We start from the raw sequence: 26,500 nt of genomic DNA on the forward strand, positions 1-26,500 counted from the left end.
TTATGGGCCCTTTTTGACATGCAAAGAACTAAAAATATCACCATGTGCTTATGTTAAGGAACACTTATAAAACTGGAGTCCAGTAGGGATTCAGCCAATTTCCTGGTTCGTCTCTGGCTGTTTCTGAGGTTGCAAGGAAACCCAGGGTGGTAACAGCCCTGTTTTCCCGAGGGCTATGGCAGGGGCAGAAGTCACTCGGCAGCACCATGCGGCTCTTCCAGCCTCCCTGCCAGCGCTGCAGGCCCTGGTGCCTCATCAGTATTGCCGAAGCCCACATGAAGGGCCCAAGTTTACCTCCTGAGTTTCTCTCCCCTCGGCACACCAAAAACTCTGTTTTCCAAATCTCCCTTCTCTCCCCGAGTCCCACACCCTTGCCATTCTTGTAGGCCAGCTCCTGGCCCCACAGCACGTCCGGGCCTCTGAAAACCAGCTGGAACACACACACTCCCCCCAGATCTCCACATCCACACTTTCCACCACATGCATGTTCTCAGTTTGCTGTCCACTTGTAATCATTTGTGGAAATTACTTTTTTTCTACCAAACTGCTCCCTCCTCACTTCTCAGGCTTTATGTTAAACCTTTTTCCCCTCCCTAAAGCCTGGACCCCCTGGAATAACTGGGTCTGTCTCTGTTCCCAAGTCTCTCATGCTGCCAACCCTCATCCATGCTATGACCCAGAACAGTGTTTATCAAATGGTAGATTGCCAACCCATCCGTAATTCTATTTTAATAGAATAGAATAAAATAGAAAATACCAGATTCTGCCATTGAGGAAATGTTAGGGATAGTTTTTGAAATTTTTATTTTAGTTAGAAATGGTAGATTTATGTGTGTACAAGATTGTGAAATGTATTTTTACTGTTGGTCAGACAAAAATGGACAGTGAGATCTAGACTTTTCTCTCCTGACCTCAAAACCATCTGGCCTGGCTCACTTTTCCTTGACACCCTCTGGTCATGGTTTTGATGCCACTTTCTCTAGGCAGTGTTCCCTGATCGCCTCTCCCCCCTTGGCCCATGCGGCCTAGGTTAGAGGCCCCTGTGCTCTACTTACCCTGCCTCTCTCCCTGTCTGATCTGCCCACTATATAGAAGCTCCAAAAAGTAGAAAGCTCCTTTATTTTGTCCACTGATGCCTCATACAAGGCTTGGAACTGCAGGGTAGGAACTCAGTGTTGGAGAGAAGAGGGGAGGTGGGAGAGAAGGGAGGGAGGAAGGGAACATGTGTGCCTCAAGAATTACCTTGTGCATCTGCTTCAGCACTTAGGAAAGGTAACTGCTAATTATTTACTAAATGAATTCACCTATGGTACTAGGTGTGCATACCTTTCATGAGGCTTAAATATTTCCTTCTGACTCAAATCTAGACCTTGACATTTGGAAGCCATGTGATCCAGAGCAGGTCACTTATCTCTTTGAGCTTGTTATCTTGTTTGTAAAAGAAGAGTAAATAAGAGCAAATATAAGAGAATAATATCTAACCTGCATAGTTGCAATAGACATTAGAACTAATATGTACAACGTGCTTGGCCCATGAGTAGGTGCTTGATTAACGGAAGTTGTTATATTGTTATTGCCCCTTTTCCTGTCTGAGATAACACCCTGATCACCATCACCACCATATGCCTCCAAGGCCTCCCCATTCACATGCCTGCAGACACCTTCCGGATCCACTCAGGCCTAGCTCCATGTAAAAGGGAAAAAAAGCTAATATGTAGATTTTAGAGTCCCTGGGTTCAGGTCCCAGTGCTGTCACTTACCGGCTGTGTGAACCCGATCAACCAACTGGGTCCTTTCACCTGCTCTCTAATGTGAGACACTGGGCCCGGGTAGGTGAGGGCAGGCAAGGATATTAGCAGAGCACAGTAAGAGCTGGAGGCTGGAAGAGGGGCGGCTTGGTGGGGGTGGGGGGTGGATGAAGGTCTACAGAATGCAGGGAGAGGGCAGGGACTCAACCTCCCGCCCCCACCTCCTTCAGGCACCTCCTTACGAACCCAGAGAACAGCTCAGCCACAGGTTCAGTGGTACTTAAGACTGACAATGTCTGAGCAATGGCAGGCAGCTCTGAGGGGCAGAAATAGACCTGTGTCTGGGAGAGGGAGTTGAGGTGGCAGGTTGTTCTGCAGGCAGTGAGAGGAAGAAGAAAAGTTAGGAAGGGTCAGGCTGATGGGTTTTAGGGGCAGTGGGGAGCCACTGGTCAGCAGGGTAAGGCAGGACTGGCACATTTAAATATGAGCATGTGCCAGCTGCTTCTGCCCCCCAACACGTGAATGGGGTCACAGGGTCTGAGCCAGGCCCTCCCAACATTGGTCCGCTCCTCCTGCCAGGGTCTCAGCATCACTGTACTGCACACCCTTGGTCCCAGGAGAGCTTTTCCCCACTGTCACTTCTTTCATCTCAACAACTTCTCTATTAAATGACAGGCTGAGTGTGAACCATGACCAACCTCCCATCTGTTCAAAAGAATAAATATTTACTGAATTACTATAGTATGTCTAAAATGGAAAAAAATGAAAAGGAAATGGGAGCAAGGCAAATAATCTCCCTGTCCCTGCTTTGTGACAGGGAAGCCATGTGTTTTGGGGCTATGTTCTTAATGTATAGTTGCTGAGCGTTTGCCTCAAAGCCCATGTCTTTGGTCAACAGGCACACACTGATAAGATGATGTAGTCATCCACCAGCTTAACAGCCTAAAATGCATCTCAGCCTTGTTAACATATGTTTCTGAGGACATGTTCCTTCTCCAGTTATAACTGAAACCTAGCTGGAACCTTCTGAAGTGTGCCTTTTAAAAATAAAATGTTTTTTTTTCTGATGATAACAATGACTAACATTTATTGGCACCCACTATGTATCAGGGAACGTAAGTCCCAGGGACATGGGTTAGTTCATTTAATCCTCACAACAACCCTAAGAGGTTGGCACTACTTTATAGATGAGGAAACTGAAGCCCAGAGAGGTTAAGTAATCTGTCCAAGTTCACACAGCTGCAAAGTGGTGGACACATACTTCAGATCCAGGCTGCCTTTGAAATTTAAAAAGAATTGCATCTAAAGCAATGCCTTTAGTTCAATCTAAGATGTACCTAAACGTACCCATCTAAATTGAACTACTAATATTTCGTATTACTTAAGATCACAGCCAGGTATTATTCATTTACTCTGCAGACATTTCATGAGTTCTGTGGATGCCGGGCCTGCCCGCAAGGAACTACAGTTGTGGGGGAGGCAGACATGAAGATAGACCATCTAGTTAGCTGGATGTATCATGATGGGTCAGCAGGCCAAAGGTGGAGAGGCCACAGAATTAATGTCCAGGAAGTTGGAAAAGGCTCAGTGAGGTTGGAAGTGAGATGGGCCAGATCAAGAAGAACTTTCCATTTTGACCAAGCAACTGGAATTCATCCTGAAGGCTCCACAAGGCTGCTAGAGGGGCTTAAGCAGGGCAATGGCATGATCCGGGCTTAGCAAATTCATCTGGCACCGCCTATGTAGGCAATACCATCTAGCAGCTATATCCCTATCCCAAGTCTGCCACCTGGGTCAGGATTGTGGCTTCACCGTTCAGAGCTGTGTAAATCTCAGGCAGGATACTTAAGCTTGCTATTTCTCATCTATAATTTCCAGATAATCATAGTACCTACATCACTAAGTGAGGATTAAAATATTATCACATATTAGTAAAATTAAGTACTCAATAGGTTTTAGCTAGGAAGAATAGCAGTATATTGCCTATTATTGTTACTAGCATTACTGATACTATGAATTATTAGTGACTAGTATTAATAGTGGCTAACATTAATAAGCATTTATTGAGTGCTTACCCTTGTTATTATCACCATCACTGTCACTAGTGGGCATGGGTTGGAAGTGAGGAGTCAGAAGGCACAGATGCTAGACAGTGGTCACCATAAATCCTCATCCATATTAGACCTGAACAGTGCTTTGGGTCAAAAGCCAGTACTGAGTCATGATACCAGTTTAGTAGGGAGTTATCAGTTTTTCTCTTAAAAATTGAAAAAGAATGGAATTAGAAATATCGGAGTACATTGCTCATCCTGCAGTAACTTTGGTTTTATGAATGTTGTTTCCATCTTATAAATATAAACGTACATACACACATACATAAATGTGAGTATTAGATCACTATGAAAGATGTTTTTCAAATTATGGATCGCAGTCAAAAAAGGTTTTACAGACTGTGGAGTAGAAGGTTTGATCACCAGTCTTCCCTCAGGCACGCAGAGGACCATCATCTTGCCAGCCGGTGTCAAGAGGCTGACTGTTCAGAAGCCAGAGTTCAGAGCTCTGAGTTTGGGCCACAGTGAGATGATTTCATTTCTGTGTATCCTAGGTCATAATCCCTTGTTCCAGCACTAATTTCCAGGGATATTTTGAGAATTAGGTCCCAAAAAATGTAATCTACCCATCTGGATCGGCTCCATAGTCTGTCTAGTAATGCTGGCTTTGCTGCTACCCCCCCATGTGGCCTTGGGCAGGAGGCTGTATCGCTCTGGTTCACTGTTGCTCCATGTATAAAATGGGGGTGAAAATAGTTACATGCTTCATAGTTACTTTGAGGCACCAATAGAATCACAAATGTTTTGCACTCTGAAAATCATGGAAAACATGTAGAGGGATGTCTACAGTAGACATCTGGGATCCGTAATAAATCCCAAAGACACTGAGTGGGATTTATTGGGATTCCTGGACACTAATTCTGTGGCCTCTCCACCTTTGGCCTGCTGACCCATCATGATACATCCATTCCCTCAGACCATTCGCTTGCCAGATAAAGCAGCGCCGCTTTCCAGGGTAGGACACAGGGACCCATCTGAGTAGGTCAAAAGAGCTCTTTAATGAGAGGGACAGAGTTTCTAATGGAGCCAAGACCTGCCCTGGAGAGGGCCTTTGGGGCCTCAGGATGCAAAAGAGCCTCTTCAGGCCAAAGGAATGCCTCAGATGTCCATGAACGAAGGCAGAACTAAACCACTAGCCCTCAGACCAAAACTGACCCATCAGTGTGTTTTGTTTGGCCTGCAAAGTATTTTGAAATTAAAAAATAATAATAATGGGTAGCATCTAAAAATCATACATTTTACATGTAAGTCCAAATTTCCAGCTTGTCTTAAAAACTCACAAGACCCCCTCCCTGCACTCCCACACCCCCCACTGCATTGGCAGGCACTACACGCCCCCTGCCCTCCTGGGCCGGCTCACCCTGTATGTCAGGCCTCCATGCCCGCACAGCACTGCGGATCACAACTCCTGCTCTGTGGTTCCTCTGACAGGAGTTTCTCACATGTTGTCTACCCATATTGCTCTGCAACACAGAACAAGGAAAAAAAGAAGTGGGAAGGTTGTCTATGTCAAGAAAAATAAGAGCCCTTGTCGTACTGTGAGCATGATATTTTGCTTTCCTTTTGCGCCTATCTCCTGGCTCTTGTAGGGGGCTGCATTTGCTACCCCAGAGCCAACAGAAGACATGTAAAAGGACAAAGAGGGCGCTATCACCTCTTTTAAAATCCTGGGGTGTCAGTCCAGGGCAAAAGCGTCAAGAGAAAGGGGGAAAAGAGAAAGGACGATTAGGAGTTGCCTGCCAGTCAGACACACTGGCAACACCCAGGTGTGGGGCAGGTGCTGGGACTTCCCCAGAGGCTGACGGTCCCGCTGGTGAATGGGATGAGTCTGGAGTGAGGGACTTCTTTGACTGGCATGGTAGTCAGGGTCAGCCTAGCTGGAAGGACACTTTTGTGTACTGGAGGAAAGGGTCTCAGGAGGGCAGAGCAAAATAAAGACACTCAGGCTTTAGAGCCCAAAATAACTTCCTGGGCTCAGCCCCCAGCTTTGTTATTTACCACCTAAGTGACCTTGAAGGAGGTTCTGAACCTCAGTTTTCCCACCCGTCAGATGGAGATGAGTTGGCCAGATAATCAAACAAATGTGTTTTCGGTGAACCAGGCTTCACTCTAGATCAGGAGTTAAGGCCCTGCTCTCATTAGTTGAAGAAAACAGACAACAAGCAAGTTACTGTTTAATCATCTGGTGATGCTAAGTGTGGATTTGGTTGTTTATACGTTGGCTCATTTCCAAAAAGGTTGGAGACAGTAATAGTATCTCAGGACATGTGACAATCTAGTAAGATAACATATGCTTACCCTAGTGCTGGTGCATGGTCATTCATTTCAGAAATTCTTAAGGAACGGGATTGTGTCAGGCCGGGTCCCAGCTGGAGGGCTGATGGAAAGTGACAGGTGATTCCTTTCTGGGGGAATCACCACTGCCCTCTGGCCTTTGTAGTCGGCTGCCTTGAGACCCATCACAGGAGGAGAGGCTGAGGCATCTTTATGGTGAATAGGAGAGGAGCAGGGATAGAATGCATCTTTGGAGGCCCTGATGCAAGCCCCCCTCTGCTACCTCAGGGCCTCTCAGAGCCTGCATTCCCTCTTCCCCGGCATTGTGGGGTGAATCAAGGTCTGGGATGGGCCCGGATATTGCCTTTGCCCCAGGGACCATAGCTCATGCCTGTCCTGTGGTTTCCGTGACTCCAGACCACTCGGCCCTGAGTGCGGCGCGGACCCTGTTCGTGGATGTGGAGGGGCGCAGTCCCGAGGCCATGGACGTGAAGGAGAGGAAGCCGTACCGCTCGCTGACCCGGCGCCGCGATGCCGAGCGCCGCTACACCAGCTCGTCGGCGGACAGCGAGGAGGGCAAGGCTCCGCAGAAGTCCTACAGCTCCAGCGAGACGCTGAAGGCCTACGACCAGGACGCCCGCCTGGCCTACAGCAGCCGCGTCAAGGACCTGGTGCCGCAGGAGGCCGAGGAGTTCTGCCGCGCAGGTGAGGGGGGCCGGGGTGGGCCTTGGGGCGGGCGTGTACCCGGTCTGTGCACAGGAAAGGCGAGCGGGGTCGCCGCTGCTGTTTGGGCCCCCAGATCTGGTCAAAACCTGACCTGTAGTTCATTCTTAGTTCATTCACTGTCATGCGCACCCATATCGCCAACATAATGAGGTGGTTGGGAGCTGGGCTCGGGTTCAGACTGCCTGGGGTCAAGGTCAGAGCTGCCACTGGCTCTCCTCTAAGCCTCAGCCCTCCTTTGTCAGATGAGCATTAGTCTCCCCACTGCATTGAATTGGTTGGACTAATGAGATGGTGAGACCATGTACTGTAAGTGGTAAGCATGCCAGCACCGAGTGCCGACTAAGTCTTAGTTTTTAAGCTGTTATTTGTTCATATGTTCATTAATTCAACAAAACATTTATTAGCACCTGCTTTGTGTCCAGCACTGTCCCAACCTTGAGAGGAAGATGCTCCTGAGGGAGACTGAAAGACTTGGCAGTGTGGGGACCATCCTGGAACCTGACCCCCCCCTGCCACTTACTGCATACAGTACTCACCGTCTATCCATTCGACTCCTGAATACCTTTTAAATCCACCCCACTTCTCCACCCCTTCTGCCCCTGTCCCAGTTCACGTCTCTCTGGGAGGGCTGACCACAGCCCCCTTCACCCAGAGCGCCCCTGTTGGGCCATTCTCTGCACTGCAGCTAGCGTGACGTCGGCAGTGCCTCCCCATTGCCCATAACCTGAGCTCCTTAACCTGCCATAAGAAGGCTTCCCCCAAATCCATCTGTCTTCCTGGACTATTTTATCCCCTGCCTCTCCACACACCCCCACCCATGCTTCAGCCCCACTGAACTCATTGTTCTCCCACCTGCCGTGATGTTTGCTCCCCGCCTCGGTGCCTCAGGGATTCCTGGCTTCCTGCCTGCAGAGCCCTGAGCCCTCTTGATGCCTCACAGGCCGCAGTGAACCCCTGACAGTGCGGGCAGCCCTCCCCGATGCCTACCGGCCCACTGCCCTTCCACAGACAGGGTTACCTGGGCACTGTGCTGTTCAATATGTAAACATTTTGTCATTGTTATTTAATCCTTAAAACAGCCCTGTTTGCTCAAGATCACAGAGGTAAGAGGAGCTGGTCAAACACACACCCCTGCAGCCTGACAGCTCACGTGGCCTCTCCCGCAAGCCTGAACCCACATGAAACCTGACTGATTAGCAAGGCTGTCTCTCAGGCTTGAAAAATGAGGGGTCTTAGCTCTTTCCCAGCTGTGGTATGAGCTCAGACTCTGGCATCAGGCAGATCTGGGTTTGAATTCTGGCTCTGCCATTTTTCTGGCCCTCAGCTTCCTCAGTGGTGCCTCCTAAGAGTGGTGTGGTCACAAGGATTAATGAAGGTCAATGATGATAAAGCAATCTTTATTGTAAAAGATTATAAATAAAGACCCAGTGCCTGACACAAAGCAGATGTGTCCTACATGCTGCCTACTGCTAATTTCCAACTCTGGGTCTCAGTGAGGGGAGGCGCCGAAAGGGTATCAAAGCTTCCCCCGGCTCCATGCTGGCCACCCTGACAGAGCTCAGTAAGCCCTGACTGGTCAGCTTGGCCTGCGTTTCACCCTAGCACACGAGGGTGCAGAGAGGAGCCCCTTCTTGCCTTTATAAATAATAAGAAGTGTTCTTGTCCTCTCATAGGCAAGCATGAGCATTGCAGTTTATAAAGTACTCTCTCCCGTGACCTCCCCAGATTCTCAAACAATCCTGGGAGGGTTCCAGGTCATAGATCATCACCCCCATTTTAAAGACAAGAACACTGAGGCTCAGGTGACTGCACCAGCCCAAGATGGCATGGCCAGATGTCAACCAATGTCTCAGGATCCTCAGGAAAGAGGCCAAAAAGACATAAACAGACCATGCGGCCTTCTCACATTTGGCGAAATAAAGCTTCTAAACTCACACATCAGAGGGGCTGGGCTGGCTCCTGGGGATCACTGAGCCCTTAGAATCAGCCCTCACCTTGTTCTCCTCCAGTCCTGAGTCTGGCTGCTTAACAGGGTATGCAGGGTAGGCTATATGGAAATTGGTGCAGTCTGGGCTCTTCACTACAAATCAATTTGATTTTTCACTCAGTGTAGCAGTCATTCTTCATGTGTGACTGGCCTCCCTTGAGAGGGCCAGCCTGTTGGAGCTGGGAAGCAGGCTGAGGCAGGGGCAGGGGGCAGGACAGGGGTGGGGACAGGAGATCAGAAAGAGGCAAACAGTTCACGCAGACAGGGTAGGAGGCATACTGAGGGGACTTAGGCTCCAATTTGGAGTTTTATTCTGTTTAGAAAGAGAGCAGAAGAGGAGTGCAGACTGCAGTATGGCACTTAGGGGAGATATTAAAAATATGTAACATCTGGTCTGGCCCAGACCCTGGCCAATCAGAATGTCTGCTGGCCACTGAGCAGAGCCCAGAGGCCCTGCTGTGCAGGGCCTGCTAACATTAACTGCTTAGTAACTGATCTGGGCAGACTGGGGAGGGGGTGCTTGCCGGGAAGGGGCTAGAGTGGGCAGAGGGACAGCCAGGGCATTGGGTGTCAGGCGGCTCAGGCATCACTTAGTCACCAACCAGCGTGGAACTATTTCATGACTTTAACCTCAAATTCAGGCTGTCCCAGCATGAGCCACCTGAGCATCAGGCGTGGGGCCACCCCCTGCCCACTGCCAGCCTTTGCCACTTCCCTTTCAACTGCAGCCCAGAGCACTGCCAGTGTATCTGTCCCTTTACTTCACTGATACTCTGTGCAGTGCAGAGGCACCAGACACAGAGCTGATGAGGATTCCTGGGGGACACAGGTTGTTTGGCTAGAGTGACGCTCAGGATGGTAAGAGGCCATCTCTGCCCGCTTCCCTCCCACCTCTCTGGCAGTTCCTTCAAAGCTCCACCATCTACCTATTCTCTCTTCTTTCTCTGTTCTCCCTATTCACTCTCATTGGAAACTTCTCCTCTGATCTCCCCCCGCAAATATCCACCCTCTGCACTCCCAGAACACTCTCCATGATGTTTCCACCTTGAACCTTAACCCCCAGTCACGCTTTGGTTGTGTCTTACCCACTATTTTGTGGGCCCTGTAAAGTCAGGCACCATGCCCTGCTCGTTGCTGTATGGCAGTAAGGCCCCAGGGCCAGCTTGAATTGGTTTAAATGTGGGTGTAACCTGATTACATAAGTCCACTTCCCAGATCGGTGGTTTAATTGGAATATGACCCTCCATGCCTTTGCCCACCCTCTTCTCCTCATGACTTGTGGGGATGTTAGAAATATGGGAGAAGCTCTCCCTGAACAGACCTTGAATTAACATTCAGGAGTAACGTGGAGGCCGTGTTTCCCATGGAAGTCAACATTCCCTTTTCTCTTAGATAGCAGTCCTCGAGTGAACTCTCCTCACCCACATCCGTCTGGCCTCTGGCCTGGCATCAGCAGGCCTTCCCGAGCCCTCCAGAGAACTCTCAGTGGCCCAGCTTTGGCTGTGTGCTTGGCTGCCTGGGTTCCTCCAGAGGCAGGTGGCTCCCGTCGTGGTACAGCCCTGCCTGCTGTGCAGCGGCAGAAGGTGGAGCCAGTCTCCCTACGCGAGGCCCTTTCCTCTGCCAGCCACCAACCATCTTCACTGTGGAGCTTCAGGTCCCAGGAGAGCCATCTGCAGCTCACTGACTGGGCTTCTGCCCTGCTCCTGCGTGCTGCTGCTTGTCAATCCTCCCTGGGCTGGAAGAGGAGACCTGAGGCCCTCCGTTCAATTTAACAGACATTTATGGAGCCCCTCCTGAGTCCCAGATTTTTTATTCTAGGCAGAGGAGTTTAGCAGTGAGCAAGACCTGGTCCCTGCCCCTACTGAGGCTCCCTCCAGTACAGGAGTCAGGCCCTTCCTTCTCCTGTGCAGTGTGACTGGGGCACGCACTCTCAGAGGGAGCCCAGAGAAAGAAGCAATGACGTCTGCATGGGGTGAAGATATTAGGGGATATTTCACAGAGGTGGTGAAACATTGGGCCTTAAAGAATGTAGAGGATATAGGCTGATGGGGAAGGGGCAGAAGGAGCCATCAAGGCATGTACACAGAACGCGATAGGGAGCTCAAAGGACAACAGTCAGTCCTGGGTTAGGGGCCAGGCTTCTGCGGGGCAGACCCATCCTCAGTGCCCTAACCAGGTTCACCTACGTTTCCTCCCAGGCGCCAACTTCACCCTTCGTGAGCTGGGGCTGGGGGAGGTGACGCCTCCTCATGGGACCCTGTACCGGACAGACATCAGCCTCCCCCACTGCGGCTACTCCCTGGGGGCCAGCTCCGACGCCGACATGGAGGCTGACACCATGCTGTCCCCTGATCACCCGGTACGCCTGTGGGGCCGGAGCACACGGTCAGGACGTAGCTCCTGCCTGTCCAGCCGGGCCAACTCCAATCTCACGCTCACTGACACGGAGCACGAGAACACCGAGACCGGTGAGTGGCCTGCTTGGCCTGTGCCAGGCACCTGGGTTGTGGGACCAGGGTTTTAATTACCATATTGATTTTCTGCTCCATCACTTGGGGCTCTGGTGAAGTTGGTGAAAAATTGCTTTGCTCTCAGTAGTCAAAAGTCAGAGCATCTTGCACATGGAATACCCACCCATTGGTGACATGCCAGAGATTGGGCCGCAGCTCTTTCCTTTCAGGTGGGGCTGCAAGGTGCCTAAAGAATGGGATTGTTGCTTGCAAGGTGCCTGGGCATGAGGGAACAGTGGTAACAAGTCCCCACAGCTTGTCCTCTGTCGAATCAGCCGGGCCAGTCCTGCCTGAATCCAGCCCCCAGGTGCTCCGCAATCCTGGGCAACAGCCACAGGCGCTGCCTGCCCCAGTGTCTCATGTTGATGAGAAGGTGGCTTCTGAAGGAAACTGTCCTGCTGGGGTAACTTAGAACTTGAGGGTTTGCTGCAGCTTTCCGACGATCTCATCTGCATACTGGGGGATGCTCTGGCTCTGCGCTCTGTATCCCACTCTCATCCGTGCCGTCCCTTCTTCCAGGGCCTGAGGGCTGCTGTGGGAGAGGTGACAGCTAGTGCACATACCTCCTTTTCATATGGAAAAAACCATCCTGGTTTCAGATTTTGCCTCTGTACCATCAGGACCCTGTTGGCAGATTGTGAGGGGCTCTGCAGAGGGCTGCTCATGACCATCTCCCCTTCTCTGGTGCTTTGTGCCCAGCCAGACTCTGGGCAGCTTTGTGGACCCAGGTCAGCATTGAGGTTCTGCTGGGGCCTGGCAGCAAATACTCAGGGAAGGTGGCAGAGACCAGAGACAGCCCATCTGCCTGGAAGAGGGCTTATGTTTCTCAGGAGCCCAGTGAGGGGTCTGTGGGCACCTCCACATCAGCCGTGGGAAGGGCAGTCTGAATGAGAAGAACAACAACCAAACCAGGTACCCATCCCCACTACTGGCATCCAGCTCCAATGCAAGATCCTAATGCTTCCTGCCCGGGGTTCCTCAGCGTCAGGGCAGGGGCCAGGTCAGAGGTGGAGGCAGGGGCAGGTTAGCCTCTGACAAGGATGCTCCAGCTGGGTTATGCACGACGCAGTCCCAGATTTGGGCTCAGGTGGAAGATAGTAAGGTCAGGGTCAGGTGCGAAGTTTATCTCCTTAGAGTCAGGTGCCACAGAGTTCCAAACGTCCATCCCACCACCCCTCCCAGAGAACACAGATGTGTGCCTAGGAGCCTGTGCACCTGTGTGAGAGGGAGGGGAACAGCAGTTCCCAGATCAGGGCTTGGAGCTGTCACCTTCTGCTGACCCCCAGCCAGCCCTGTGAGAGGGCCAGTGACCTCAGCACCCAAAGGAGATACCTCTCTGCAGTGGGGAGCCATCCACCCTCCCTCATCCACCTTCCCACCGAGGCCAGGCCAAGCCAGCAGCCCCTCCTCTGTCCCCTGCCCCCACCACTCCCACACACTGATCCAGAGCACCAATTTCATGTGCAAGGTCTGTAGAGAAAATGGAGTCTCTGATTGGGAGGCAAGAGGTCTCAGTTCCATCACTGACCTGGGGTGTGGCATTGAACAAGTTAGATCCTTTCTCAGGATCTCAGTTTCCTCATCTATAAAATAAGTAGTTCAAACAAAATCAGCATTTCCTGTATTCTGAGATTGTTAGTGCTTCTTAGATTGCAGTGGGGGACAGTGCTCTGTAGTCAAATAATGTAGGAAACACTGCATTAAATGCATTTAAACCTACTTCTTAACTGCAGAACTTCTCAGAGCCTTTAATATGTCAATGTGCATAGTAATGGACAAATTAGCAAGGAGGGATATATGCTGTATTCCCCAAAAAGATCTGAGCATAGAACCCTTTATTCTCAAAGCATCAGATGGGTTTGATGTTCTAATGAACACTTTTTGGGAATAACTGAGCTGAAAGATATGCAAGCCCTTCTTGATCCAGGATTTTGTGATTGTAAGTGCTTACATTAAGATGAAAGTGCCCAAGAGGAAAATGATAATAACATTAATAGTTAATAGCTGCTGCTGATTATCAGACCCCCATGTGCTAAGTGGTGTAGTTATATGGTCTCATTTATTCCCCCCTATAGCCCTCTGAGGTAGGCTTTATTATCCCCACCACACGGAATGAGGAAGCTACAGCACCAAGAGGTCAGGAAACCTACACAAGTCACACAGCAAGTAAGGTGGGATTTGAATTCAGGTCAATATGACTCCAAAATTTTTATTCTTGTAGTCCTAGTTATAGTGAATTTCCTCTGCAGCAAAATACTTGGGTTGTTTATTCTTTTGAAGGCTTCTTGCCATGGTGACAAATGATCATTTTTCCATAAAGTCATGACAGAGTGAAGTGCACACCGCCCACATTATTGCATATTCCCCAAGAGCTGAGTTATAGCCGAATTAAGCCTCTGCTAGGTGATAATAACATAGTTGAGGAGCCTGAAGAGCTTCAGCCTTCGATAATGAGGACGGGGAAATGGCTGCCAGCTTCCTGGCTGTGCCACCCTCTCTGGATTGGCCGTTTCCACACTGGCTGCCACTCTCTAAGCCTCCTGCACTCAGGGAAGATGCACAGGTGGGAGAGGTGGGCAGGCTGAATCTAACAAAGACCCCCTGACCTCCACATCCTTTACAAGGGCTGAAGTCCCCAAACCCAGGTGCCCATGTGCTTTTTCACTTGCTGCTGCTGGGAAGTTACGTGAGCACCTTGGTTATTCTCAGGTGTGAGTGATGAGAGCACAGCATGCTGACGGTGAGCCCAGCCCAGGAGTGGCTCCCGTTCCCCCACTGATGAGGTTCACAGGGCTCCTGCGGACACTGCTGGCTCCTCACTAACAGCTGAGGACCACGTCAGGTGTGGCTGGAGCCAGGCTGTACGCAGGAGTCCGGGTTCTTTCCCGTCTGGCTCTCCCTCTTCTCCCTGCCCTGTGCACACTCCCGTCTTCTCCTGCCCTCCGCTCTTCCTCTTACCATCATCCGCCTGGCCACCATTCTCCTTCTCTTTGATGGAAACTAGGATCTTACCATCAAAACAGGGCTCGATTCCACTAGACAGATAAGCCAACAATTCAAAGTTGCCACATTTCAGGAGCAGAGGGACGCCTACCTGTGTCAGGCCTCGGGGTGCCTTTAATTCTCACCTCCATTTCCCAGATGGGAAAACTGAGGCTCTAAAAACATCAACTGACCTGCCAGGATTGTATAGCCAGTAAGTCAGTGTGTCCACAAAGCTTCATTTGAACTCAGATCGCTCTGATGCTACAGTCTGAGCCCTTTACCAACCTCCATTTGAGTCAGCGAAAGTGTGAGGCTCTCATTTGAGGCTGCCAAAATTGTGTGACCCAAGTTCTCAGATCCCTACCAGATGTGAAATGCAAAGCGTAAAGCCAAGCAACTTCCAGCCTCAGAAACATCGGCTCTGCGTCCATGCCCTGCTGTGCATTAGTCAATTGTGATTGTCAACAGTATTGACAGTGGCAGAGCATTTGCTGAGATCACAGTGATGCTGCATGCAGCTGCCATCAATAATGACTTTTACAGGGTCCATTAAAACCAATTTCTGCCCCTGAAGGTTAATGTCAGCAGCTTTTATGTCACTGCTTAATACCCAAAATAAATACAGAATTGACTGGATAATGTAAACACAAATCTTCCTCCTCAGGGCTATGGGGCAGAGCCAGGCCTTGATCCTCTCCTGCTGAGTGAGACCAGCGACTTGTGGGCAGCAGAGAAGAGCTGGCATCATGCCAGGCACACAGTTGGCATTCAATAATGCTTTTTAGAAAGCTAAGTCTGCAGTTTGAACTCCATTCCCAACCACTGGGTCAGACTACCAGTGTGTCTTTTGTAGATTCACACTATAATTTGTTCTATAACTGTGCCAGTTTCTTTCTATACGCAATCTATTATTATAGAATTGAGAGTCTAGATACATAGCCAGGAAGGTGGAACTATGACAACTTTGTGGCCCTATCTAAATGGAAGTGTTGCGGGCAGTGTCGCAGAAAGAACAGTGGTGCCGGGGTCTTGTGAGGAGGCCTGACCCCAAACCCTGGCCCTGCTAGGTCCCAGCTCTGAAACCTCGGACAAAAGTCACCTGACCTCCCTGAGCTATGGCTTCCTCACTGCCCAGAAGACATGCCAGTGGTTACCAGGGGCGGGGAGAGGAGGGAAGGAGGAGTTACTGTCTAATGGGGGCAGAGTTTCAGTTTGGGATGACGGAAAGGTTCCGGAGGTGGATTGTGGTGATGCACAGCAGTGTAAATGCACTTAATGCCACTGAGTTGTTCACTGAGAAATGGTTAACAGGGGTATGTATGCTTTTCTACAATAATGTAAAAAATACAAAAACAGCATGCCATCTTCCTTCACTGAAGTGTTGCTGGGAGTTTGCAGTACAACATTTGTGAAGTGTCTGGTCTGTGTTGGTCCTTAATCTATGCCAGCTATTAATATGAATTTTTTAAAGAGCTGTGAGATGACAGTAGAAGGAGCCATTCATTCTGCCCTGAGGGTGCAAAGGCTCCTTCCTTGATCCCACTCACATTATGCACCTGGCCTTGAAGGCCAAGTAGGATCTCACTGAGCACAGGGGAGCTGAGAGAGGCATTCCCAGTAGAAGCAATTGCACAAGCCAAGGCTTGGAGGTGTCAGGAGGCATGGTAGGTCTGGGGAGTAGTGAGAATGTACTCTGTGCTTTAATCCCAGAGGCAAATTGAGAAATTCACTTAGGAAAGAAGCAATGAAACAGAATCACAGTTACCCCAAAATTATCAAACAGCTCGTGTGTCAAAAGGGAAATTACTGGTTAACCTAATTAGGCAGGCAAATTGCTTATTCAGAGTCAGAAGATTAGGTGAGCATCTCCAAAGCACAGTGAGAAAGAAGCTCATTACCAATTTAACTCAATTTATCCTCTACCCTCCCTGGCCCCATGCTCATGAGATTGGTTTTAAAAATCTATAAGAATATCTATCATTAATTCCCTAAGTGGCCAGAGCATTGCAACTACCGAGCCATTGTACCCGAGGCTCCACTTCCAGGAGAGGAAGCCGGGCTCCCTCAGCTGGAGGAAGGATCAGAGGCCCTCATTTGACTACTCTTCTGCTTAGAGAGCCAGCCCACACTCCCTCCCAGGAACGCGGAGGTACCCAATGCTTTCAGGGAATTAGAGTCTCCAACTGGATATTGTTGTCCATGTTTTGAGGGCTATAAGGCCCTGAGTTCCAAAAAGGACTGGGAAGGGCCTAGAAAAGTCAGAGCATCTGAAATCTGGGAGCTCACAGGGGCCTCAGAGACGATAAGTCCATTGGTTCTTAACCTTTCCCTGTTTTCTAGCCAAGGAAACTGAGATTCAGAGAGATTAGGTGACTTGCTGCAGGTTGCACAGCTAGTAAATGGCAGGACCAGGGTTTGAGCCCAGATCTGCTTTGCTCCATTATCTTTCTTGACCGTTGTACTCTACAGTTTGTTCTGCTTTATAGAAACGTATTTTTATTAGCTCAACACATACAATATATATAATCTGGGAGATGATTCTAGCTATTTTCAAAACATAAGCTTCTTTGTCAGTATTAGAAACATCCAGAAAAAACCTGAATCCATAATCTGATAGAGCTGATTAGGAGCTAGAGATCATAAGAGGGCACCCTCAAGTTGTGACATGCTGGAGAAAAGACATTTCAAGTAAGGATTATAGAGGTTTGAGAGAAAAATTCCAACCAGAAGGTATCTGAGAATGTTTTATGGAAAAAGTGCCGGTCCTGGACTCTGAGGGGTAGGCAGGACATTAGCAGGTAAAGAGGGGGCAGGAGGAGCATTCTCTGTAGACAGAGGCATGGAGGTGGACAGGTACAGGGTGTGTCCCATGAGCCTGGAACATAGGTGTGTGACTGGGACTATGCAGGCAGAGTGCTGAGAAGCAAGGTGGGAGAGGTTGGGGATCGTCTGTTTGTTGAGCACCTGCCATGTGCCAGGTACTGTTTTAGGCACTGGGGTTCCAGCATGATCAAAACAGACAAACAGCCCACTCATCAGTGGGGAGACAGGTGACAAGTTTAAAAACTAAGTTATATGGAATGTTTTAAGATGTTAAGTGTTATGCAAAAAGGAATAAGGAATGTCAGGGTGGGAGAGGGGCTACAGGTCTAAATACGGTGGCCAGAGAAGGCTTCCCTGGGATGACATGTGAGGCAGGTGAGGGAGCAAGCAGTGAGGATGTGTGGAGGAAAGTGATCCTGGCAGAAGGAAGGACAGCTTCAAGAGCTTTGAGGCAGGAGTATGTCTGGCTTGTTTGAAAAGCAGCACGGAGGTCGCTGTGACTGGAGTCGGGTAGGAAGTCAAAGAGGTGATAAAGGGTAGGGCCACGTGAGGCCATTGCACTGGGAGACGTAGGGGCTTCTGAGTTGAGGACTGACAGGGTCTAACACTTGGAGAGCATCCTTCTGGAAGCTATGTTGGGAGTAGACCCTAGTGGGCTACATCAACACAAGAGGCTGTTGCAGTAATCCAGGTGAGAAGATGGGGGCTCAGGCCAGGAGGAGGCATGGAGGCAGTGAGGATGGGATCCATATGGGTGAAGGGAACGAGCTGCTAGGCTCCATCCCAGGGCCCTGTCAGCAGCGAGGGAGACCTCAGCACTCAGGGTCTGTGACCAGAGTGGGCTCCCAGTCCTGTAAGGGCGGGCACACCTCTGATGCTTCTCCTGGCCTCACAGCTCCTCTGGACCAGTCGCAGGGCGCTTTAGCCCTGGCCCGTCCCATGCCACGTCCCTCACTGTCTCTCATAGTTCATGGCCTGCCTGCTCCTCACACCGCCCTCCATCCTCCTGGTCATCTCAGCTTCTGACCATGCTGCCTGACTTCCACTGCCAGCCTCACCTTACCTCCCATATGAGACTCTCAGCACCACCTTTTTTTGTTATAATCTTGGGTTCCCTTTGGTCATAATTCCATCCCTTCCTTCTGCTCAACTGACTCAGAACGCTCAGTGAAGTCTGACCTGGGGCTTCCTCTCCATAGCACCACGTCTGCTGGAATTTGCCTATGATCTGACAGCCAGGATCTGACAGCCATTAACATTGTTCCTGAGGATTCCTTTGAAAAGGACTTTAAGAAGTCCTGGGCCAATTTCAATGTACCCCATATCCACATGCCACTGGCAAGTTCTGTTGTTCTCCCTGGTGGGCAGTACATGCTAACACAAGAGCAGACTGCTTCTGAACTGGGAGGACGAAGAGACTGGAGATTCAAAGCTCTGCTAAATAAAGACAGATTGCATTCTTGAATCTAGATCCAGACCTGCTGAGTGTGCAGAGAGGGGCAGCAGTTTTGCTTTCAGTTTGAGCCTACATGACTTTCAGTTTCAGTGGAGGCAGTGATGTGCACAGTGACAGGCTTCCTACAAAAAGCATTTGCAACGCATTTTTTCCCATCAGAAAGCTCAGCTCTGTCCAGGGAGTATGACTCCTGGACCTGTTGCAAGTTCATCTAACCCAGGATGATTTCAGGGAAAACGGGAGTAACCGCTGGTGGGAAAAGAGCTTCCTGCCCACAGGAGTTCCAGCACCAGGGTGTGTGGAGTCCAGGGATGAGTCTGATTTCAGTTTTAGGCTGTCACCAGTCGCAGTGTGACCTCGAGCAAGTTATAGCCCCTTTCTGGGCATTAGTTTCCCCATCAGCCAAATGGGGCCATTGGAATCTCGACAGCAAGAGAATTCGGAAGGAGACTGGCTTCTTCCAACCCACAGTCCTCTCCACAAATTTATTCTCACATTGATTAACCCGGGCAGGTTGACCGCAATACAGAAATGAGTTTGTCTTTGTCTCTGGGCCGGAGGGAAGCATGTGGAGTGAAGAGAGGAAGGGCTCCTGGGAGTTCACAGGGTCTGATACATGACACGTAGTGCAGAGGGTGAGAGTGATTCCCCAGAGGGTCCCTGGAGCCAGGCTTAGTGCAAACCCTACAGAATACCTCACTAGGGAAAAGGTCTCAGGGAAGACCAGACCCTCCACCCAACTTCCCAAAGTGACAGGTCCAGCTTCCTCTGGTGGCAGGGAGCAAGAAAGGTGAAGAAAAGGGGCATTAAACTGGCAGTCAGAAGCTTTGGGTCTCACCCCAGGCTGCGTGGACTGTTTTGGAAGTAGTGAGAGGTTCATTATGGCTGAGCATGTGGGGATTAAGAACAGATGAGGCCAGTGAGGAAAGCTGGGCTCCATCACAACAGATGACAGGTTGGAACTGCTGGTGGAAGCGCTCAGCCTTACTCCTGAGGGTCACAAGGAACCGCAGAAAGGGTTTGAGCAGAGACAGGTCAAAGGAGGCACGTATCTTCCCTGATTCAAGGGTGGACATCATCCTTTAAGATAGAATTCGTTTTTTGCTTTTTATGGGTCATGAATAGTGCCTGGCACATAGGAACTATGGAAAAAATTGTGTCCTTTCCTAAATTCATATGTTGAAGTTGTAATCCCCAGTATGATGATGTTTGGAAGTAGGGCTTTCAGGAGGTACTTAAGTTTAGATGAGGTCATGAGGGTGGGGCCCTCATCATGGAATTAGTGCCTTTATGGGAGGAAGGGTGAGGCATTGCGTTCTCCACACATACATGGAGGAAAATCCATATGAGCACAGAGCCAGAAAACAGCCACCCACAAGTCACAGAGAGAGAGTACTCCCCCGAACCCAACTGTGCTGGCACCCTACAGAAGTGTAAGGGAACGGATTTCTGTGATTTGAGCCACCCTGGCTGTGGTATTTTGTTACAGCTGACCAAGAGAGGTCCCAAGGCTTAAGTAACTCCCCAGACATGAAGTAGCAAAGCTGTCGGAACCCAAAGCTCTCACCCTGGCCACACTGCCTCACGGAGACACGAATGCACAACTGTTTGAGTGATAGACTACTGATGCTTTTGTGGGTTAAAAAGTTCCAATATGCCAGACCGTCCCCTCCAAAGGCACTTAGGAACTCACACCTGTAAGTACAGACCCTGGGGCCAGAGTGCCCAAGTTCAAACCCCAGCTCTTTCACTAATTTCACTTTGCATTACAAAAGGCAAATTTGTTAATCTCTACATGCCTCAGTTTCTCACCTGTAAAATGGGGATCATTCCACCGTCTACTTCAAGGTGTGGTTATAACAAATGAGTTCGCAGAGGCAAAGCATTTAGAATAGTGACTGGTACATAGGAACTGCCATATAAGCATATTCTATTTTTATTAATTATATTGCGTTTTGTGACTTCCAAAGTGTTTTCACATTTTGTTTAATGTTTGCAACAACCTTTGTGGTAGATATCCATCTCATCGTTTGCAAGTTCTCTGAGGGTTACACAGCTGGAGAGTGGTGGAGATGATATTTAACCCCACCTCCCTCTGACCCACACCCACGCACTGATGTCCATTAACTGTGTCTGGCAGCTGGTCAGACTGATTCTTTCTGCCAAAGATGACTCCCCAGCGACCAGGGCCAAGTGTGGAAAGATTCCAGCAAGCCTGATTTTCCTCAGGCCCATTTCTGCTGGTCGGCTCTGAGAAGGATCTCAGCCCAAAATATCTGTTCGGGAAGGAACTTCCTTTCAAATAAAGAGCCAAACCCTTTATGCTCCACATACTGAAAAGGACTTTTCTTTCCACTACCGCTCAGCAGCCTGGCTCCTAAGTGAGTGTGCTGTGCTCGGCTTTGCGGGACCTGAAGTACAAAGCAAACGGCTTTCCCAAATGTACCTCCAAGAAGGAAATAATGATATGGAACAAGCCAGGTTTGAAGGGCAGTATCAACAAAGGGAAAATGTTTGCCATTCTGGCTGCTTGTGAACATGGAAGAGGGAGGAGAGAGGAGCCACTGTGGGTGTGAAGTGGGCTGTGAAAACGCCTAGGAGGCTCTTCACAAAGGACCCAGATGGGCTACGTGAGAAGTCAGACAGCCCATTAGAAGTGAGGCACCTTGGGCATCTCTCCCACCCTGCAGCCTCATTTGGTAACAAAAAGAGAGAAGCCGCTTAGCCCAAAGGATTTACCCTTTCTACCTGCCTCTACAAACTTTCAATAATTTATTATGTCAGCTCTAGAGTTAGTGCTAAAAGATGCATTTTATTTGAAGAAAATACTATGTCCCTTTTCCCCCAGCTAGACTTATAAAGCTCTTTGAGAGTCTCCTCCACTACTGGGCCATTATTATTCACATGTAGGGGGTGTGTAATAGCTCTCATTGTCCGTTAGTACCTGACATTTTCATAATATGGGCACCTGAGCCCACACCCTGACTTTCATCCCTGACAGTGGACCTTCAAGCTTGGAGCCTGTGGCATTGGGGTGGGGTGGGGTCACACTTAATGAGTCTCTGGAAGGATTCACAGTGCTCAGCATATAGCGGGATTCACAGCTCAGATTTGCTACAGGACGCAAAGCCAACCCGTAAAGGAAAAAGGTGCAGAGGTTGAAGTCTAGGGAACCCAGGCGCAAGCTTCCAAGAGTCCTCTCTAAGCAGAGTCCCACAGAGTGGGCTGGGTCCCTCCAGCGGCGAGTCGTGATGACAAGCACAAAGTGCTATCCACCAGGGAAGCTCAAGAGAGACTCACGCCCAAAGATTTTAACCCGGGGCTGGTCACATGGTCACCATCTGCCAACATATGCCAATACTCCAGATTCTAAGAAGGAAAGCAGATGTTTAACATAAACATCATTATTTGGACATACAGTCCAGACACAGTAAGCCACTCTTATCATTTAGAGAAGGTTTCGTGTCAAGTGAGGACCTGCCTACCATCCAGTTTCCCAGATGTGTGCCCAGGGCCACCTTGCAAGCAGACCTTTGTAAGGGGGCAGTCTCAGGCCTGCTGTGTTAGCTCTTCCACAGGAGCCTCTGGGTCTCCCCTCCTGTCTGAGCAGTGGGAACCCTAGCTGACCACCTGCAGTGTACTTCTCAAACAGCTTTGTAGCCCTTTCTCTACTCTTCATCGTTCATGTGGTAACTCTTATAAAGGGATTTTAAACTTTATAAGGAATGGCGTGATAAAGAAAGCTCACTACTAGTGCTAGTATTGAAAGGGAAGGGAAAATGAAACAATAGTTCTTACTCAGGAAAAAGAAAAGCCTGCTTAGAAGATCTCACAGTGCTACAGTGGGACAGTGCTACTTGGTCTCTAGTGGTGCTGATGCATCAGGGACTGGAGCGGGGTGGGAAGCTGGGAAGGTAAAGGATTGAGCAGGCGCTGTGTACATGCCTGGAGCCCTTCAGCAATGTGTGCCAGTGCCACATGCATGCCAAGGTGAAGCAGGCATGGCCTCTGACCCCAAGGGCTCATGGTGTAAAGCAGGCAGACACATGAGGCAGCATCCTGCAGCGTGTCATGGGAGTTCTGTGCGCAAGCCTGGGTGGCCAGCTTTCCAAGAATCAGCAGGAGAAACCCAGCCCTGCTTAGGGGACTAAATAAAATGATACCTAAGGCCCCCCTGCCATTCTGAGCAACCATCCAAGAGAAAGCTGGGGCAGAACCACAGGAAGAAGAGTGTCCCCCACTGTGGCATCTTAGACCCTGACCTGTCCTGGAACACAGTTCTCGGGCATTGCAATGGCAAAAGAGGCAGCTTGGAGGTTATGAGGCCAGGATGCCTACCTGATACAGAAAGTAGACTTAGGGAGAAAGCTTTACCTTGTGGTCTGATGGGGAGAAGTTTCAGACTCTCATACTCTAAATCAGCCTCTTTGCTAGAGCAGAGTAACATCACAGTATCTTTAAGGCCTTCTAGCCAAAGACCATGGAAACGCACCTGTAAATATTAGGGTTTATTGGTTCTCTGTCTCAGTAGAGGGTGTTGGAAAGAATGCACAGTGTTTGGCCTTGCGTTAAGTGATCTGAGGGTGGGTTCAAGGAAATGGAGCTTTGCTGTGGGTTGGATACTGATGAGAAGCAGAGGTATTCTGTGTCTGGGTGTCTTAATAAATCTTGTGTAGAAGGCAGGAAGAATGAAGCGAGGTCAGAGCTGTAATTGGAAAAGTAACAGCTGTCACTCACATTGGCCAGGATGGGGGATTTGGGGTCATTTTGTCATTTGGACAGTGTTCTTGTTTTTGTCTGAGTTTAGAGGGCCTGCTGAATGGCATGGCCTTCGTCTTGCTCCCTTGTGATCAGAGTCGTTGATCCGAAGTCGGTGTGTGAGGTTGTTCTATATACCACAGGAGAAAGCCACCACCCGGCCATGAGTGCCCATCAGGGACTGCATTTCTCTTTCTCATCCCCAAACCAAAAGACATGGAGCAAACCCACTGCACCAAGATGACAGCTTGCTTCAGTGGCCTTCAGTGACCTGTGCCCATGATAAATTTCAGTGTTTCTTTGGAATATAATAATGAAAATTATTTATTCAATAAGTACTATCTTATTAATTACTATTAAACAATTACTTATATTATTACTATTAATAGTAACCTAATATGTACTCAATAAATAATAAATGGTGTTTATTGAATATTTATTATAGGTCAGGTGCCATCTGAGCCTCTGTCAGTACATAATCTCATTTCATCCTCTTAATCTCTCTCCAAAATTGTTTTGATTTTTTGCAGATAAGGAAATAGAAGCTCAGACAGGAAAAGCAACTTCCCTAAGGCCACCTATCTAATCAGAGGTAGAGGCTGAATTCAAACACAGATCTGTCTGACTCCCAGAGCTGAGCTTTTCCCACTGCCCCAGGCCTCTTTGACACGTAGGTGCATGTGGGCACTGGCAGAGAGGACTTGTCCAGCTGTGGCTGAGACTGTTATTTCTCCCAAGAGCACGGCAGCTCTGAGACCAGTCCAAGTATGTTCAAAGACAGGGAGTTTGGGGGACCACAAAGACAGCACAGGCCACAGAAACTCAGGCCCTACAGAGCGTGATGTTCCTGGGATACCCACCAAGTGAGCCTATCCCAGTATTCCCAGAGACGGAGGGTGAGCTGGAACTTTGTTGTTCTGCACAGTTGGCTAATTACTATGAAAAAGAGCCGCCTGTTATTGATTAACATGGTGTTCCACCATGATGATGTCTTAATGAAACTCAATGTGTATAACTCAAAAGCTGGGGAACTTTTAAGTAGAAGTGATGGTTAACCTCACCATCCCCTTCAGAGGTTCGGCACTGTTTAACCGTGGGGGGTGGGAGGAAAAGAAAAATGTGAAGACCTATTTAAGTTGGTCCCTAGAACGGAAGCATTGCTTTCGTTTCAATAGTCCATTTTGTATTTATCTAGAAACTGTTTCACAGTTCTGTGTAGCTGTCGGCAAGACCATGGTTGACTTATCTATCTCAGTATAGCCAGGACCTGGCACAGGAGATTCCCTAAATACGTATAGCTCTGAATGGGTTTTCTTGGAATGAGGCCCAGAAAGAACAAACAGGAGAATGGAATTAAGACTTTCTGGGTGTTGTATGAGTTTCCTAGGGCTGCTATAACAAAGGCCCATAAACTGGGTGCCTTAAAAACAACCAAAATGCATTGCATCACAGTCCTAGAGGATCAAAATCCAAAATCAAGGTATCAGCAGAGCCACATTCCATTCCCCTGAAATGTGTCGGGGAATCTTTCCTTGCCTCTTCCCAGGCTCTGATGGATTCCTAGCGAAGAGTGGCATTCCCTGGCGTGTGGTTGCATCACTCCAATATCTGCCTTCTTTGTTACATGGCATTCGCTCTGTAGGTCTGTCTTTACAGGCCATCCTACTCCAGTTTGACCTCATCTTAACTTATTTAATTACATCTGTAATGACCCTATTTTCAAGTAAGGGCCCATTCTGAGGCACTGGGCATTACTGCTTCATCTTAGTCTGTCCAGGCTGCCATAACAAAAAGCTACAGACTAGGTGGCTTCAATTATAAACATTTATTCCTCCCAGCTCTTGAGGCTCAGAAGTCTGAGACCCAGATTCAGTGTCTGGTGAGAGTCCGCTTCCTAATTCATAGGTGGCTTCTTGCTGTGTCCCCACAGGGCAGAAGGGGTGAGGGAGCTCTCTCCAGTCTCCTTGATAAGAGCACCAGCCCATTCGTGAGGGCTCATCATCTGATCACCTCTCAGAGGCCTCATCTCCAAATGTCACCACACTGGGGGTCAGAATTCCAACATATGAATTTTAGGAGGGCACAAACATTCCGTCCGCAGCAGACCTCAACATATTCGTGGTGGGTGAGTGGAACAGTTCCGTCCATAGCAGGCACTCTCTTTGACCCCACCGCTCTAAAGTGAGTTTTCAGCTTCTTAGTGCCCTAGGAACTATGAACAGGAGAGACTGTTTTAGTCTGAATGATTGGGCAGTTGTGACTCTCCACACTGGACTCCAGGGCCCCCGGGCCTGGCTGCATCTTCCTCTCCCTGCCACACACCACCTCGCAGCTGAGGCAGCTGGGCAGAGCACCAGATCTTAGGCCCCTTCTAAGTGAGTGAGCCTCCTCCCTGGAGAAATGGATGCCACCAAAGATTCCTGCCTGAGACCGTGAGGGTGACCATGGGCCACTGGCTGTACCTATCAGCAGGCAATGTGAGTGCGAGAATATGTGTGCATGTGCAAGTACATAGCTAAGCATGCTAATTTGAGTGTGTGGGGTATGGGAATGTATGTGTATGTGGTATTGAAAGTGAAAAGTGCGAATGCTCTCGATGTATGAGTGCAAGTGTGCAAAGACATCAGTGTAATTATGTTAGCAGAGGAATAAATGTGTGATAAGGGTGTGGGTAGCATGCAGACAAGAGTGTATGGGTTCGAATACTTGTGGGCATCTTGAGTGTGACTGAGAGAGGGACGGGGATTTCTGCCAAATACTTGCTGTATTTTAGAATCAGGCCCCAGGCTAAGGTGAAGTCTGTCCCATTAAGGCAGGAAAGCAAGGCTTTGGAGGCCTCTTCTACAGAAAAAAAAAAAAAAGGCACCATTCAGTTAGTGGTTGTTAATTAGGAACACGCCCCAGGGAAGCTGCCTCTGCGGCAGCACCAATAAATCATTCATTAACTGACCATGGCTGCCTGCCTCCAAGCTGGGCTTCTCTGCAGCTGGGGCTCCATCAGCAGCCAGGCTAGGGCCTCCCCACGGTGGGAGAGGGATGCGTATTTCCCAGTCCCGCTGCTTCCGAGAGCGCCCCCAGGATGCACTAGGCAGGAGAAGAGAAGGCTGAGCCTCAGTCACTGA

General features: G+C 49.3%; 1 protein-coding gene across 10 annotated transcripts in view; it reads left to right on the plus strand.

Moving 5' to 3' along the window:
• The window catches only part of TENM4 (teneurin transmembrane protein 4), a 717,007-nt gene that overhangs the window by 345,800 nt on the left and 344,707 nt on the right, over positions 1-26,500 (plus strand). For all 10 annotated transcript variants that reach the window (XM_057507188.1, XM_057507183.1, XM_057507185.1 and 7 more), the window contains 2 exons: positions 6,551-6,838; positions 11,045-11,314. In XM_057507188.1, coding sequence (XP_057363171.1) covers positions 6,616-6,838; positions 11,045-11,314 — 493 coding nt within the window. In that variant the 5' untranslated portion in view covers positions 6,551-6,615. The remainder of the gene's footprint in view (positions 1-6,550; positions 6,839-11,044; positions 11,315-26,500) is intronic.

This window comes from Manis pentadactyla, chromosome 9 (genome assembly GCF_030020395.1).
Source record: "Manis pentadactyla isolate mManPen7 chromosome 9, mManPen7.hap1, whole genome shotgun sequence".
Lineage (NCBI taxonomy): Eukaryota > Metazoa > Chordata > Mammalia > Pholidota > Manidae > Manis > Manis pentadactyla.